Source organism: Drosophila teissieri, chromosome X (genome assembly GCF_016746235.2).
Source record: "Drosophila teissieri strain GT53w chromosome X, Prin_Dtei_1.1, whole genome shotgun sequence".
Classification (NCBI taxonomy): Eukaryota; Metazoa; Arthropoda; class Insecta; order Diptera; family Drosophilidae; genus Drosophila; species Drosophila teissieri.
The window spans coordinates 12,373,602-12,388,533 of NC_053034.1; the positions used below are offsets into that span (position 1 = coordinate 12,373,602).

At 36.2% G+C, this 14,932-nt stretch overlaps 1 protein-coding gene across 1 annotated transcript in view; it reads right to left on the bottom strand.

Moving 5' to 3' along the window:
• The window catches only part of LOC122624184, a 42,483-nt gene that overhangs the window by 24,137 nt on the left and 3,414 nt on the right, over nt 1-14,932 (bottom strand). The window contains 27 exon segments of the mRNA XM_043803643.1: nt 38-2,822; nt 2,825-3,592; nt 3,595-3,627; nt 3,630-3,881; nt 3,884-4,495; nt 4,498-4,929; nt 4,932-5,144; nt 5,147-5,320; nt 5,323-5,511; nt 5,514-5,822; nt 5,825-6,013; nt 6,016-6,798; nt 6,801-8,225; nt 8,228-8,437; nt 8,440-8,625; nt 8,628-9,026; nt 9,029-9,130; nt 9,133-9,294; nt 9,297-10,169; nt 10,172-11,569; nt 11,572-11,604; nt 11,607-11,912; nt 11,915-12,748; nt 12,751-14,061; nt 14,064-14,729; nt 14,732-14,798; nt 14,852-14,931. Coding sequence (XP_043659578.1) covers nt 38-2,822; nt 2,825-3,592; nt 3,595-3,627; nt 3,630-3,881; nt 3,884-4,495; nt 4,498-4,929; nt 4,932-5,144; nt 5,147-5,320; nt 5,323-5,511; nt 5,514-5,822; nt 5,825-6,013; nt 6,016-6,798; nt 6,801-8,225; nt 8,228-8,437; nt 8,440-8,625; nt 8,628-9,026; nt 9,029-9,130; nt 9,133-9,294; nt 9,297-10,169; nt 10,172-11,569; nt 11,572-11,604; nt 11,607-11,912; nt 11,915-12,748; nt 12,751-14,061; nt 14,064-14,729; nt 14,732-14,798; nt 14,852-14,931 — 14,791 coding nt within the window.

A 14,932-nucleotide genomic window follows, 5' to 3' on the forward strand; every position in this document is an offset into this window, starting at 1 on the left:
GCCTGATTGAGGAAGCTTTGTTGATAGTGTCCATGGCACTTCTGTCATTTGATTTTCTTCTGCACTGGATTCTTGACTTGAACTGCTTTCTTCTGTTGAGGATTGAGGTAAAGATGTTAAAAATTCCGTTGTTTCCTTTTGAATTGTTTGATCTTCTGCACTCGAAACTGTAGGTAAACTATTTGCCATTGTACTTGTTTGAAGGGGAAAAATCGATAGCGTCCTTGTATATTCTTCAGATGTTTTATCTTCATCTACACTTTGACTTGAAAATATACTTATAGTTTGAGTGCCTGATTGAGGAAGCTTTGTTGATAGTGTCCATGGCACTTCTGTCATTTGATTTTCTTCTGCACTGGATTCTTGACTTGAACTGCTTTCTTCTGTTGTGGATTGAGGTAAAGATGTTAAAAATTCCGTTGTTTCCTTTTGAATTGTTTGATCTTCTGCACTCGAAACTGTAGGTAAACTATTTGCCATTGTACTAGTTTGAAGGGGAGAAATCGATAGCGTCCTTGTATATTCTTCAGATGTTTTATCTTCTTCTACACTTTGACTTGAAAATATACTTATAGTTTGAGTGCCTGATTGAGGAAGCTTTGTTGATAGTGTCCATGGCACTTCTGTCATTTGATTTTCTTCTGCACTGGATTCTTGACTTGAACTGCTTTCTTCCGTCGTGGATTGAGGTAAAGATGTTAAAAATTCCGTTGTTTCCTTTTGAATTGTTTGATCTTCTGCACTCGAAACTGTAGGTAAACTATTTGCCATTGTACTTGATTGAAGGGGAGAAATCGATAGCGTCCTTGTATATTCTTCAGATGTTTTATCTTCATCTACACTTTGACTTGAAAATATACTTATAGTTTGAGTGCCTGATTGAGGAAGCTTTGTTGATAGTGTCCATGGCACTTCTGTCATTTGATTTTCTTCTGCACTGGATTCTTGACTTGAACTGCTTTCTTCCGTCGTGGATTGAGGTAAAGATGTTAAAAATTCCGTTGTTTCCTTTTGAATTGTTTGATCTTCTGCACTCGAAACTGTAGGTAAACTATTTGCCATTGTACTTGATTGAAGGGGAGAAACCGATAGCGTCCTTGTATATTCTTCAGATGTTTTATCTTCATCTACACTTTGACTTGAAAATATACTTATAGTTTGAGTGCCTGATTGAGGAAGCTTTGTTGATAGTGTCCATGGCACTTCTGTCATTTGATTTTCTTCTGCACTGGATTCTTGACTTGAACTGCTTTCTTCTGTTGAGGATTGAGGTAAAGATGTTAAAAATTCCGTTGTTTTCTTTTGAATTGTTTGATCTTCTGCACTCGAAACTGTAGGTAAACTATTTGCCATTGTACTTGATTGAAGGGGAGAAATCGATAGCGTCCTTTTATATTCTTCAGATGTTTTATCTTCATCTACACTTTGACTTGAAAATATACTTATAGTTTGAGTGCCTGATTGAGGAAGCTTTGTTGATAGTGCCCAGGGCACTTCTGTCATTTGATTTTCTTCTGCACTGGATTCTTGACTTGAACTGCTTTCTTCTGATGTGGATTGAGGTAAAGATGTTAAAAATTCCGTTGTTTCCTTTTGAATTGTTTGATCTTCTGCACTCGAAACTGTAGGTAAACTATTTGCCATTGTACTTGATTGAAGGGGAGAAACCGATAGCGTCCTTGTATATTCTTCAGATGTTTTATCTTCATCTACACTTTGACTTGAAAATATACTTATAGTTCGAGTGCCTGATTGAGGAAGCTTTGTTGATAGTGTCCATGGCACTTCTGTCATTTGATTTTCTTCTGCACTGGATTCTTGACTTGAACTGCTTTCTTCTGTTGTGGATTGAGGTAAAGATGTTAAAAATTCCGTTGTTTCCTTTTGAATTGTTTGATCTTCTGCACTCGAAACTGTAGGTAAACTATTTACCATTGTACTTGATTGAAGGGGAGAAATCGATAGCGTCCTTTTATATTCTTCAGATGTTTTATCTTCATCTACACTTTGACTTGAAAATATACTTATAATTTGAGTGCTTGATTGAGGAAGCTTTGTTGATAGTGTCCATGGCACTTCTGTCATTTGATTTTCTTCTGCACTGGATTCTTGACTTGAACTGCTTTCTTCTGTTGTGGATTGAGGTAAAGATGTTGAAAATTCCGTTGTTTCCTTTTGAATTGTTTGATCTTCTGCACTCGAAACTGTAGGTAAACTATTTGCCATTGTACTTGTTTGAAGGGGAGAAATCGATAGCGTCCTTGTATATTCTTCAGATGTTTTATCTTCATCTACACTTTGACTTGAAAATATACTTATAGTTTGAGTGCCTGATTGAGGAAGCTTTGTTGATAGTGTCCATGGCACTTCTGTCATTTGATTTTCTTCTGCACTGGATTCTTGACTTGAACTGCTTTCTTCCGTCGTGGATTGAGGTAAAGATGTTAAAAATTCCGTTGTTTCCTTTTGAATTGTTTGATCTTCTGCACTCGAAACTGTAGGTAAACTATTTGCCATTGTACTTGATTGAAGGGGAGAAACCGATAGCGTCCTTGTATATTCTTCAGATGTTTTATCTTCATCTACACTTGGACTTGAAAATATACTTATAGTTTGAGTGCCTGATTGAGGAAGCTTTGTTGATAGTGTCCATGGCACTTCTGTCATTTGATTTTCTTCTGCACTGGATTCTTGACTTGAACTGCTTTCTTCTGTTGAGGATTGAGGTAAAGATGTTAAAAATTCCGTTGTTTCCTTTTGAATTGTTTGATCTTCTGCTTTCGAATCTGTCGGTAACCTATTTGCCATTGTATTTGTTTGTAGGGGAAAATCGATAGCGTCCTTGTATATTCTTCAGATGTTTTATCTTCATCTACACTTTGACTTGAAAATATACTTATAGTTTGAGTGCCTGATTGAGGAAGCTTTGTTGATAGTGTCCATGGCACTTCTGTCATTTGATTTTCTTCTGCACTGGATTCTTGACTTGAACTGCTTTCTTCTGTTGTGGATTGAGGTAAAGATGTTAAAAATTCCGTTGTTTCCTTTTGAATTGTTTGATCTTCTGCACTCGAAACTGTAGGTAAACTATTTGCCATTGTACTAGTTTGAAGGGGAGAAATCGATAGCGTCCTTGTATATTCTTCAGATGTTTTATCTTCTTCTACACTTTGACTTGAAAATATACTTTTAATTTGAGTGCCTGATTGAGGAAGCTTTGTTGATAGTGTCCATGGCACTTCTGTCATTTGATTTTCTTCTGCACTGGATTCTTGACTTGAACTGCTTTCTTCCGTCGTGGATTGAGGTAAAGATGTTAAAAATTCCGTTGTTTCCTTTTGAATTGTTTGATCTTCTGCACTCGAAACTGTAGGTAAACTATTTGCCATTGTACTTGATTGAAGGGGAGAAATCGATAGCGTCCTTGTATATTCTTCAGATGTTTTATCTTCATCTACACTTTGACTTGAAAATATACTTATAGTTTGAGTGCCTGATTGAGGAAGCTTTGTTGATAGTGTCCATGGCACTTCTGTCATTTGATTTTCTTCTGCACTGGATTCTTGACTTGAACTGCTTTCTTCTGTTGGGATTGAGGTAAAGATGTTAAAAATTCCGTTGTTTCTTTTGAATTGTTTGATCTTCTGCACTCGAAACTGTAGGTAAACTATTTGCCATTGTACTTGTTTGAAGGGGAGAAATCGATAGCGTCCTTGTATATTCTTCAGATGTTTTATCTTCATCTACACTTTGACTTGAAAATATACTTATAGTTTGAGTGCCTGATTGAGGAAGCTTTGTTGATAGTGTCCATGGCACTTCTGTCATTTGATTTTCTTCTGCACTGGATTCTTGACTTGAACTGCTTTCTTCTGTGTGGATTGAGGTAAAGATGTTAAAAATTCCGTTGTTTCCTTTTGAATTGTTTGATCTTCTGCACTCGAAACTGTAGGTAAACTATTTGCCATTGTACTTGATTGAAGGGGAGAAATCGATAGCGTCCTTGTATATTCTTCAGAGTTTTATCTTCTTCTACACTTTGACTTGAAAATATACTTTAGTTTGAGTGCCTGATTGAGGAAGCTTGTTGATAGTGTCCATGGCACTTCTGTCATTTGATTTTCTTCTGCACTGGATTCTTGACTTGAACTGCTTTCTTCTGTTGTGGATTGAGGTAAAGATGTTAAAAATTCCGTTGTTTCCTTTTGAATTGTTTGATCTTCTGCACTCGAAACTGTAGGTAAACTATTTGCCATTGTACTTGATTGAAGGGGAGAAATCGATAGCGTCCTTGTATATTCTTCAGATGTTTTATCTTCATCTACACTTTGACTTGAAAATATACTTATAGTTTGAGTGCCTGATTGAGGAAGCTTTGTTGATAGTGTCCATGGCACTTCTGTCATTTGATTTTCTTCTGCACTGGATTCTTGACTTGAACTGCTTTCTTCTGTTGTGGATTGAGGTAAAGAAGATCGGAATTGCGTTGTTTCTTTTGGGTTGCTTGATCTTGTGCACTCGAAACTGTAGGTAAACTATTTGCCATTGTACTTGATTGAAGGGGAGAAATCGATAGCGTCCTTGTATATTCTTCAGATGTTTTATCTTCATCTACACTTTGACTTGAAAATATACTTATAGTTTGAGTGCCTGATTGAGGAAGCTTTGTTGATAGTGTCCATGGCACTTCTGTCATTTGATTTTCTTCTGCACTGGATTCTTGACTTGAACTGCTTTCTTCTGTTGTGGATTGAGGTAAAGATGTTAAAAATTCCGTTGTTTCCTTTTGAATTGTTTGATCTTCTGCACTCGAAACTGTAGGTAAACTATTTGCCATTGTACTTGATTGAAGGGGAGAAATCGATAGCGTCCTTGTATATTCTTCAGATGTTTTATCTTCATCTACACTTTGACTTGAAAATATACTTATAGTTGAGTGCCTGATTGAGGAAGCTTTGTTGATAGTGTCCATGGCACTTCTGTCATTTGATTTTCTTCTGCACTGGATTCTTGACTTGAACTGCTTTCTTCTGTTGTGGATTGAGGTAAAGATGTTAAAAATTCCGTTGTTTCCTTTTGAATTGTTTGATCTTCTGCACTCGAAACTGTAGGTAAACTATTTGCCATTGTACTTGTTGAAGGGGAGAAATCGATAGCGTCCTTGTATATTCTTCAGATGTTTTATCTTCATCTACACTTTGACTTGAAAATATACTTATAGTTTGAGTGCCTGATTGAGGAAGCTTTGTTGATAGTGTCCATGGCACTTCTGTCATTTGATTTTCTTCTGCACTGGATTCTTGACTTGAACTGCTTTCTTTGTTGTGGATTGAGGTAAAGATGTTAAAAATTCCGTTGTTTCCTTTTGAATTGTTTGATCTTCTGCACTCGAAACTGTAGGTAAACTATTTGCCATTGTACTTGATTGAAGGGGAGAAATCGATAGCGTCCTTGTATATTCTTCAGATGTTTTATCTTCATCTACACTTTGACTTGAAAATATACTTATAGTTTGAGTGCTGATTGAGGAAGCTTTGTTGATAGTGTCCATGGCACTTCTGTCATTTGATTTTCTTCTGCACTGGATTCTTGACTTGAACTGCTTTCTTCTGTTGTGGATTGAGGTAAAGATGTTAAAAATTCCGTTGTTTCCTTTTGAATTGTTTGATCTTCTGCACTCGAAACTGTAGGTAAACTATTTGCCATTGTACTTGATTGAAGGGGAGAAATCGATAGCGTCCTTGTATATTCTTCAGATGTTTTATCTTCATCTACACTTTGACTTGAAAATATACTTATAGTTTGAGTGCTGATTGAGGAAGCTTTGTTGATAGTGTCCATGGCACTTCTGTCATTTGATTTTCTTCTGCACTGGATTCTTGACTTGAACTGCTTTCTTCTGTTGTGGATTGAGGTAAAGATGTTAAAAATTCCGTTGTTTCCTTTTGAATTGTTTGATCTTCTGCACTCGAAACTGTAGGTAAACTATTTGCCATTGTACTTGTTGAAGGGGAGAAATCGATAGCGTCCTTGTATATTCTTCAGATGTTTTATCTTCATCTACACTTTGACTTGAAAATATACTTATAGTTTGAGTGCCTGATTGAGGAAGCTTTGTTGATAGTGTCCATGGCACTTCTGTCATTTGATTTTCTTCTGCACTGGATTCTTGACTTGAACTGCTTTCTTCTGTTGTGGATTGAGGTAAAGATGTTAAAAATTCCGTTGTTTCCTTTTGAATTGTTTGATCTTCTGCACTCGAAACTGTAGGTAAACTATTTGCCATTGTACTTGTTTGAAGGGGAGAAATCGATAGCGTCCTTGTATATTCTTCAGATGTTTTATCTTCATCTACACTTTGACTTGAAAATATACTTATAGTTTGAGTGCCTGATTGAGGAAGCTTTGTTGATAGTGTCCATGGCACTTCTGTTATTTGATTTTCTTCTGCACTGGATTCTTGACTTGAACTGCTTTCTTCTGTTGTGGATTGAGGTAAAGATGTTAAAAATTCCGTTGTTTCCTTTTGAATTGTTTGATCTTCTGCACTCGAAACTGTAGGTAAACTATTTGCCATTGTACTTGTTTGAAGGGGAGAAATCGATAGCGTCCTTGTATATTCTTCAGATGTTTTATCTTCATCTAAACTTAGACTTGAAAATATACTTATAGTTTGAGTGCCTGATTGAGGAAGCTTTGTTGATAGTGTCCATGGCACTTCTGTCATTTGATTTTCTTCTGCACTGGATTCTTGACTTGAACTGCTTTCTTCTGTTGTGGATTGAGGTAAAGATGTTAAAATTCCGTTGGTTCCTTTTGAGTTGGTTGATCTTCTGGGCTCGCGACTGTAGGTAAACTATTTGCCATTGTACTTGTTTGAAGGGGAGAAATCGATAGCGTCCTTGTATATTCTTCAGATGTTTTATCTTCATCTACACTTAGACTTGAAAATATACTTATAGTTTGAGTGCCTGATTGAGGAAGCTTTGTTGATAGTGTCCATGGCACTTCTGTCATTTGATTTTCTTCTGCACTGGATTCTTGACTTGAACTGCTTTCTTCTGTTGTGGATTGAGGTAAAGATGTTAAAAATTCCGTTGTTTCCTTTTGAATTGTTTGATCTTCTGCACTCGAAACTGTAGGTAAACTATTTGTCATTGTACTTGATTGAAGGGGAGAAATCGATAGCGTCCTTGTATATTCTTCAGATGTTTTATCTTCATCTACACTTTGACTTGAAAATATACTTATAGTTTGAGTGCCTGATTGAGGAAGCTTTGTTGATAGTGTCCATGGCACTTCTGTCATTTGATTTTCTTCTGCACTGGATTCTTGACTTGAACTGCTTTCTTCTGTTGTGGATTGAGGTAAAGATGTTGAAAATTCCGTTGTTTCCTTTTGAATTGTTTGATCTTCTGCACTCGAAACTGTAGGTAAACTATTTGCCATTGTACTTGATTGAAGGGGAGAAATCGATAGCGTCCTTGTATATTCTTCAGATGTTTTATCTTCATCTACACTTTGACTTGAAAATATACTTATAGTTTGAGTGCCTGATTGAGGAAGCTTTGCTGATAGTGTCCATGGCACTTCTGTCATTTGATTTTCTTCTGCACTGGATTCTTGACTTGAACTGCTTTCTTTTGTTGTGGATTGAGGTAAAGATGTTAAAAATTCTGTTGTTTCCTTTTGAATTGTTTGATCTTCTGCACTCGAAACTGTAGGTAAACTATTTGCCATTGTACTTGATTGAAGGGGAGAAATCGATAGCGTCCTTGTATATTCTTCAGATGTTTTATCTTCATCTACACTTTGACTTGAAAATATACTTATAGTTTGAGTGCTTGATTGAGGAAGCTTTGTTGATAGTGTCCATGGCACTTCTGTCATTTGATTTTCTTCTGCACTGGATTCTTGACTTGAACTGCTTTCTTCTGTTGTGGATTGAGGTAAAGATGTTAAAAATTCCGTTGTTTCCTTTTGAATTGTTTGATCTTCTGCACTCGAAACTGTAGGTAAACTATTTGCCATTGTACTTGATTGAAGGGGAGAAATCGATAGCGTCCTTGTATATTCTTCAGATGTTTTATCTTCATCTACACTTTGACTTGAAAATATACTTATAGTTTGAGTGCCTGATTGAGGAAGCTTTGCTGATAGTGTCCATGGCACTTCTGTCATTTGATTTTCTTCTGCACTGGATTCTTGACTTGAACTGCTTTCTTTGTTGTGGATTGAGGTAAAGATGTTAAAAATTCCGTTGTTTCCTTTTGAATTGTTTGATCTTCTGCACTCGAAACTGTAGGTAAACTATTTGCCATTGTACTTGATTGAAGGGGAGAAATCGATAGCGTCCTTGTATATTCTTCAGATGTTTTATCTTCATCTACACTTTGACTTGAAAATATACTTATAGTTTGAGTGCTGATTGAGGAAGCTTTGTTGATAGTGTCCATGGCACTTCTGTCATTTGATTTTCTTCTGCACTGGATTCTTGACTTGAACTGCTTTCTTCTGTTGTGGATTGAGGTAAAGATGTTAAAAATTCCGTTGTTTCCTTTTGAATTGTTTGATCTTCTGCACTCGAAACTGTAGGTAAACTATTTGCCATTGTACTTGATTGAAGGGAGAAATCGATAGCGTCCTTGTATTTTCTTCAGATGTTTTATCTTCTTCTACACTTTGACTTGAAAATATACTTTTAGTTTGAGTGCCTGATTGAGGAAGCTTTGTTGATAGTGTCCATGGCACTTCTGTCATTTGATTTTCTTCTGCACTGGATTCTTGACTTGAACTGCTTTCTTCTGTTGTGGATTGAGGTAAAGATGTTAAAAATTCCGTTGTTTCCTTTTGAATTGTTTGATCTTCTGCACTCGAAACTGTAGGTAAACTATTTGCCATTGTACTTGATTGAAGGGGAGAAATCGATAGCGTCCTTGTATTTTCTTCAGATGTTTTATCTTCTTCTACACTTTGACTTGAAAATATACTTATAGTTTGAGTGCCTGATTGAGGAAGCTTTGTGATAGTGTCCATGGCACTTCTGTCATTTGATTTTCTTCTGCACTGGATTCTTGACTTGAACTGCTTTCTTCTGTTGTGGATTGAGGTAAAGATGTTAAAAATTCGTTGTTTCCTTTTGAATTGTTTGATCTTCTGCACTCGAAACTGTAGGTAAACTATTTGCCATTGTACTTGATTGAAGGGGAGAAATCGATAGCGTCCTTGTATATTCTTCAGATGTTTTATCTTCATCTACACTTTGACTTGAAAATATACTTATAGTTTGAGTGCTGATTGAGGAAGCTTTGTTGATAGTGTCCATGGCACTTCTGTCATTTGATTTTCTTCTGCACTGGATTCTTGACTTGAACTGCTTTCTTCTGTTGTGGATTGAGGTAAAGATGTTAAAAATTCCGTTGTTTCCTTTTGAATTGTTTGATCTTCTGCACTCGAAACTGTAGGTAAACTATTTGCCATTGTACTTGTTTGAAGGGGAGAAATCGATAGCGTCCTTGTATATTCTTCAGATGTTTTATCTTCTTCTACACTTTGACTTGAAAATATACTTTTAGTTTGAGTGCCTGATTGAGGAAGCTTTGTTGATAGTGTCCATGGCACTTCTGTCATTTGATTTTCTTCTGCACTGGATTCTTGACTTGAACTGCTTTCTTCTGTTGTGGATTGAGGTAAAGATGTTAAAAATTCCGTTGTTTCCTTTTGAATTGTTTGATCTTCTGCACTCGAAACTGTAGGTAAACTATTTGCCATTGTACTTGATTGAAGGGGAGAAATCGATAGCGTCCTTGTATATTCTTCAGATGTCTTATCTTCTTCTACACTTTGACTTGAAAATATACTTTTAGTTTGAGTGCCTGATTGAGGAAGCTTTGTTGATAGTGTCCATGGCACTTCTGTCATTTGATTTTCTTCTGCACTAGATTCTTGACTTGAACTGCTTTCTTCTGTTGTGGATTGAGGTAAAGATGTTAAAAATTCCGTTGTTTCCTTTTGAATTGTTTGATCTTCTGCACTCGAAACTGTAGGTAAACTATTTGCCATTTTACTTGATTGAAGGGGAGAAATCGATAGCGTCCTTGTATATTCTTCAGATGTTTTATCTTCATCTACACTTTGACTTAAAAATATACTTATAGTTTGAGTGCTGATTGAGGAAGCTTTGTTGATAGTGTCCATGGCACTTCTGTCATTTGATTTTCTTCTGCACTGGATTCTTGACTTGAACTGCTTTCTTCTGTTGTGGATTGAGGTAAAGATGTTAAAAATTCTGTTGTTTCCTTTTGAATTGTTTGATCTTCTGCACTCGAAACTGTAGGTAAACTATTTGCCATTGTACTTGATTGAAGGGGAGAAATCGATAGCGTCCTTGTATTTTCTTCAGATGTTTTATCTTCATCTACACTTTGACTTGAAAATATACTTATAGTTTGAGTGCCTGATTGAGGAAGCTTTGTTGATAGTGTCCATGGCACTTCTGTCATTTGATTTTCTTCTGCACTGGATTCTTGACTTGAACTGCTTTCTTCTGTTGTGGATTGAGGTAAAGATGTTAAAAATTCCGTTGTTTCCTTTTGAATTGTTTGATCTTCTGCACTCGAAACTGTAGGTAAACTATTTGCCATTGTACTTGATTGAAGGGGAGAAATCGATAGCGTCCTTGTATATTCTTCAGATGTTTTATCTTCTTCTACACTTTGACTTGAAAATATACTTTTAGTTTGAGTGCCTGATTGAGGAAGCTTTGTTGATAGTGTCCATGGCACTTCTGTCATTTGATTTTCTTCTGCACTGGATTCTTGACTTGAACTGCTTTCTTCTGTTGTGGATTGAGGTAAAGATGTTAAAAATTCCGTTGTTTCCTTTTGAATTGTTTGATCTTCTGCACTCGAAACTGTAGGTAAACTATTTGCCATTGTACTTGTTTGAAGGGGAGAAATCGATAGCGTCCTTGTATATTCTTCAGATGTTTTATCTTCATCTACACTTAGACTTGAAAATATACTTATAGTTTGAGTGCCTGATTGAGGAAGCTTTGTTGATAGTGTCCATGGCACTTCTGTCATTTGATTTTCTTCTGCACTGGATTCTCGACTTGAACTGCTTTCTTCTGTTGTGGATTGAGGTAAAGATGTTAAAAATTCCGTTGTTTCCTTTTGAATTGTTTGATCTTCTGCACTCGAAACTGTAGGTAAACTATTTGCCATTGTACTTGATTGAAGGGGAGAAATCGATAGCGTCCTTGTATATTCTTCAGATGTTTTATCTTCATCTACACTTTGACTTGAAAATATACTTATAGTTTGAGTGCCTGATTGAGGAAGCTTTGTTGATAGTGTCCATGGCACTTCTGTCATTTGATTTTCTTCTGCACTGGATTCTTGACTTGAACTGCTTTCTTCTGTTGTGGATTGAGGTAAAGATGTTAAAAATTCCGTTGTTTCCTTTTGAATTGTTTGATCTTCTGCACTCGAAACTGTAGGTAAACTATTTGCCATTGTACTTGTTTGAAGGGGAGAAATCGATAGCGTCCTTGTATATTCTTCAGATGTTTATCTTCATCTACACTTTGACTTGAAAATATACTTTAGTTTGAGTGCCTGATTGAGGAAGCTTTGTTGATAGTGTCCATGGCACTTCTGTCATTTGATTTTCTTCTGCACTGGATTCTTGACTTGAACTGCTTTCTTCTGTTGTGGATTGAGGTAAAGATGTTAAAAATTCCGTTGTTTCCTTTTGAATTGTTTGATCTTCTGCACTCGAAACTGTAGGTAAACTATTTGCCATTGTACTTGATTGAAGGGGAGAAATCGATAGCGTCCTTGTATATTCTTCAGATGTTTTATCTTCATCTACACTTTGACTTGAAAATATACTTATAGTTTGAGTGCTGATTGAGGAAGCTTTGTTGATAGTGTCCATGGCACTTCTGTCATTTGATTTTCTTCTGCACTGGATTCTTGACTTGAACTGCTTTCTTCTGTTGTGGATTGAGGTAAAGATGTTAAAAATTCCGTTGTTTCCTTTTGAATTGTTTGATCTTCTGCACTCGAAACTGTAGGTAAACTATTTGCCATTGTACTTGTTTGAAGGGGAGAAATCGATAGCGTCCTTGTATATTCTTCAGATGTTTTATCTTCATCTACACTTTGACTTGAAAATATACTTTTAGTTTGAGTGCCTGATTGAGGAAGCTTTGTTGATAGTGTCCATGGCACTTCTGTCATTTGATTTTCTTCTGCACTGGATTCTGGACTTGAACTGCTTTCTTCTGTTGTGGATTGAGGTAAAGATGTTAAAAATTCCGTTGTTTCCTTTTGAATTGTTTGATCTTCTGCACTCGAAACTGTAGGTAAACTATTTGCCATTGTACTTGATTGAAGGGGAGAAATCGATAGCGTCCTTGTATATTCTTCAGATGTTTTATCTTCATCTACACTTTGACTTGAAAATATACTTATAGTTTGAGTGCCTGATTGAGGAAGCTTTGTTGATAGTGTCCATGGCACTTCTGTCATTTGATTTTCTTCTGCACTGGATTCTTGACTTGAACTGCTTTCTTCTGTTGTGGATTGAGGTAAAGATGTTAAAAATTCCGTTGTTTCCTTTTTAATTGTTTGATCTTCTGCACTCGAAACTGTAGGTAAACTATTTGCCATTGTACTTGTTTGAAGGGGAGAAATCGATAGCGTCCTTGTATATTCTTCAGATGTTTTATCTTCATCTACACTTGACTTGAAAATATACTTATAGTTTGAGTGCCTGATTGAGGAAGCTTTGTTGATAGTGTCCATGGCACTTCTGTCATTTGATTTTCTTCTGCACTGGATTCTTGACTTGAACTGCTTTCTTCTGTTGTGGATTGAGGTAAAGATGTTAAAAATTCCGTTGTTTCCTTTTGAATTGTTTGATCTTCTGCACTCGAAACTGTAGGTAAACTATTTGCCATTGTACTTGATTGAAGGGGAGAAATCGATAGCGTCCTTGTATATTCTTCAGATGTTTTATCTTCATCTACACTTTGACTTGAAAATATACTTATAGTTCGAGTGCCTGATTGAGGAAGCTTTGTTGATAGTGTCCATGGCACTTCTGTCATTTGATTTTCTTCTGCACTGGATTCTTGACTTGAACTGCTTTCTTCTGTTGTGGATTGAGGTAAAGATGTTAAAAATTCCGTTGTTTCCTTTTGAATTGTTTGATCTTCTGCACTCGAAACTGTAGGTAAACTATTTGCCATTGTACTTGTTTGAAGGGGAGAAATCGATAGCGTCCTTGTATATTCTTCAGATGTTTTATCTTCATCTACACTTAGACTTGAAAATATACTTATAGTTTGAGTGCCTGATTGAGGAAGCTTTGTTGATAGTGTCCATGGCACTTCTGTCATTTGATTTTCTTCTGCACTGGATTCTTGACTTGAACTGCTTTCTTCTGTTGTGGATTGAGGTAAAGATGTTGAAAATTCCGTTGTTTCCTTTTGAATTGTTTGATCTTCTGCACTCGAAACTGTAGGTAAACTATTTGCCATTGTACTTGATTGAAGGGGAGAAATCGATAGCGTCCTTGTATATTCTTCAGATGTTTTATCTTCATCTACACTTTGACTTGAAAATATACTTATAGTTTGAGTGCCTGATTGAGGAAGCTTTGTTGATAGTGTCCATGGCACTTCTGTCATTTGATTTTCTTCTGCACTGGATTCTTGACTTGAACTGCTTTCTTCTGTTGTGGATTGAGGTAAAGATGTTAAAAATTCCGTTGTTTCCTTTTGAATTGTTTGATCTTCTGTACTCGAAACTGTAGGTAAACTATATGCCATTGTACTTGTTTGAAGGGGAGAAATCGATAGCGTCCTTGTATATTCTTCAGATGTTTTATCTTCATCTACACTTAGACTTGAAAATATACTTATAGTTTGAGTGCCTGATTGAGGAAGCTTTGTTGATAGTGTCAATGGCACTTCTGTCATTTGATTTTCTTCTGCACTGGATTCTTGACTTGAACTGCTTTCTTCTGTTGTGGATTGAGGTAAAGATGTTAAAATTCCGTTGTTTCCTTTTGAATTGTTTGATCTTCTGCACTCGAAACTGTAGGTAAACTATTTGCCATTGTACTTGATTGAAGGGGAGAAATCGATAGCGTGCTTGGATATTCTTCAGGTGTTTTATCTTCATCTACACTTTGGCTTGAAAATATACTTATAGTTTGAGTGCCTGATTGAGGAAGCTTTGTTGATAGTGTCCATGGCACTTCTGTCATTTGATTTTCTTCTGCACTGGATTCTTGACTTGAACTGCTTTCTTCTGTTGTGGATTGAGGAAAAGATGTTAAAAATTCCGTTGTTTCCTTTTGAATTGTTTGATCTTCTGCACTCGAAACTGTAGGTAAACTATTTGCCATTGTACTTGATTGAAGGGGAGAAATCGATAGCGTCCTTGTATATTCTTCAGATGTTTTATCTTCATCTACACTTTGACTTGAAAATATACTTATAGTTTGAGTGCCTGATTGAGGAAGCTTTGTTGATAGTGTCCATGGCACTTCTGTCATTTGATTTTCTTCTGCACTGGATTCTTGACTTGAACTGCTTTCTTCTGTTGTGGATTGAGGTAAAGATGTTAAAAATTCCGTTGTTTCCTTTTGAATTGTTTGATCTTCTGCACTCGAAACTGTAGGTAAACTATTTGCCATTGTACTTGTTGAAGGGGAGAAATCGATAGCGTCCTTGTATATTCTTCAGATGTTTTATCTTCATCTACACTTGACTTGAAAATATACTTATAGTTTGAGTGCCTGATTGAGGAAGCTTTGTTGATAGTGTCCATGGCACTTCTGTCATTTGATTTTCTTCTGCACTGGATTCTTGACTTGAACTGCTTTCTTCTGTTGTGGATTGAGGTAAAGATGTTAA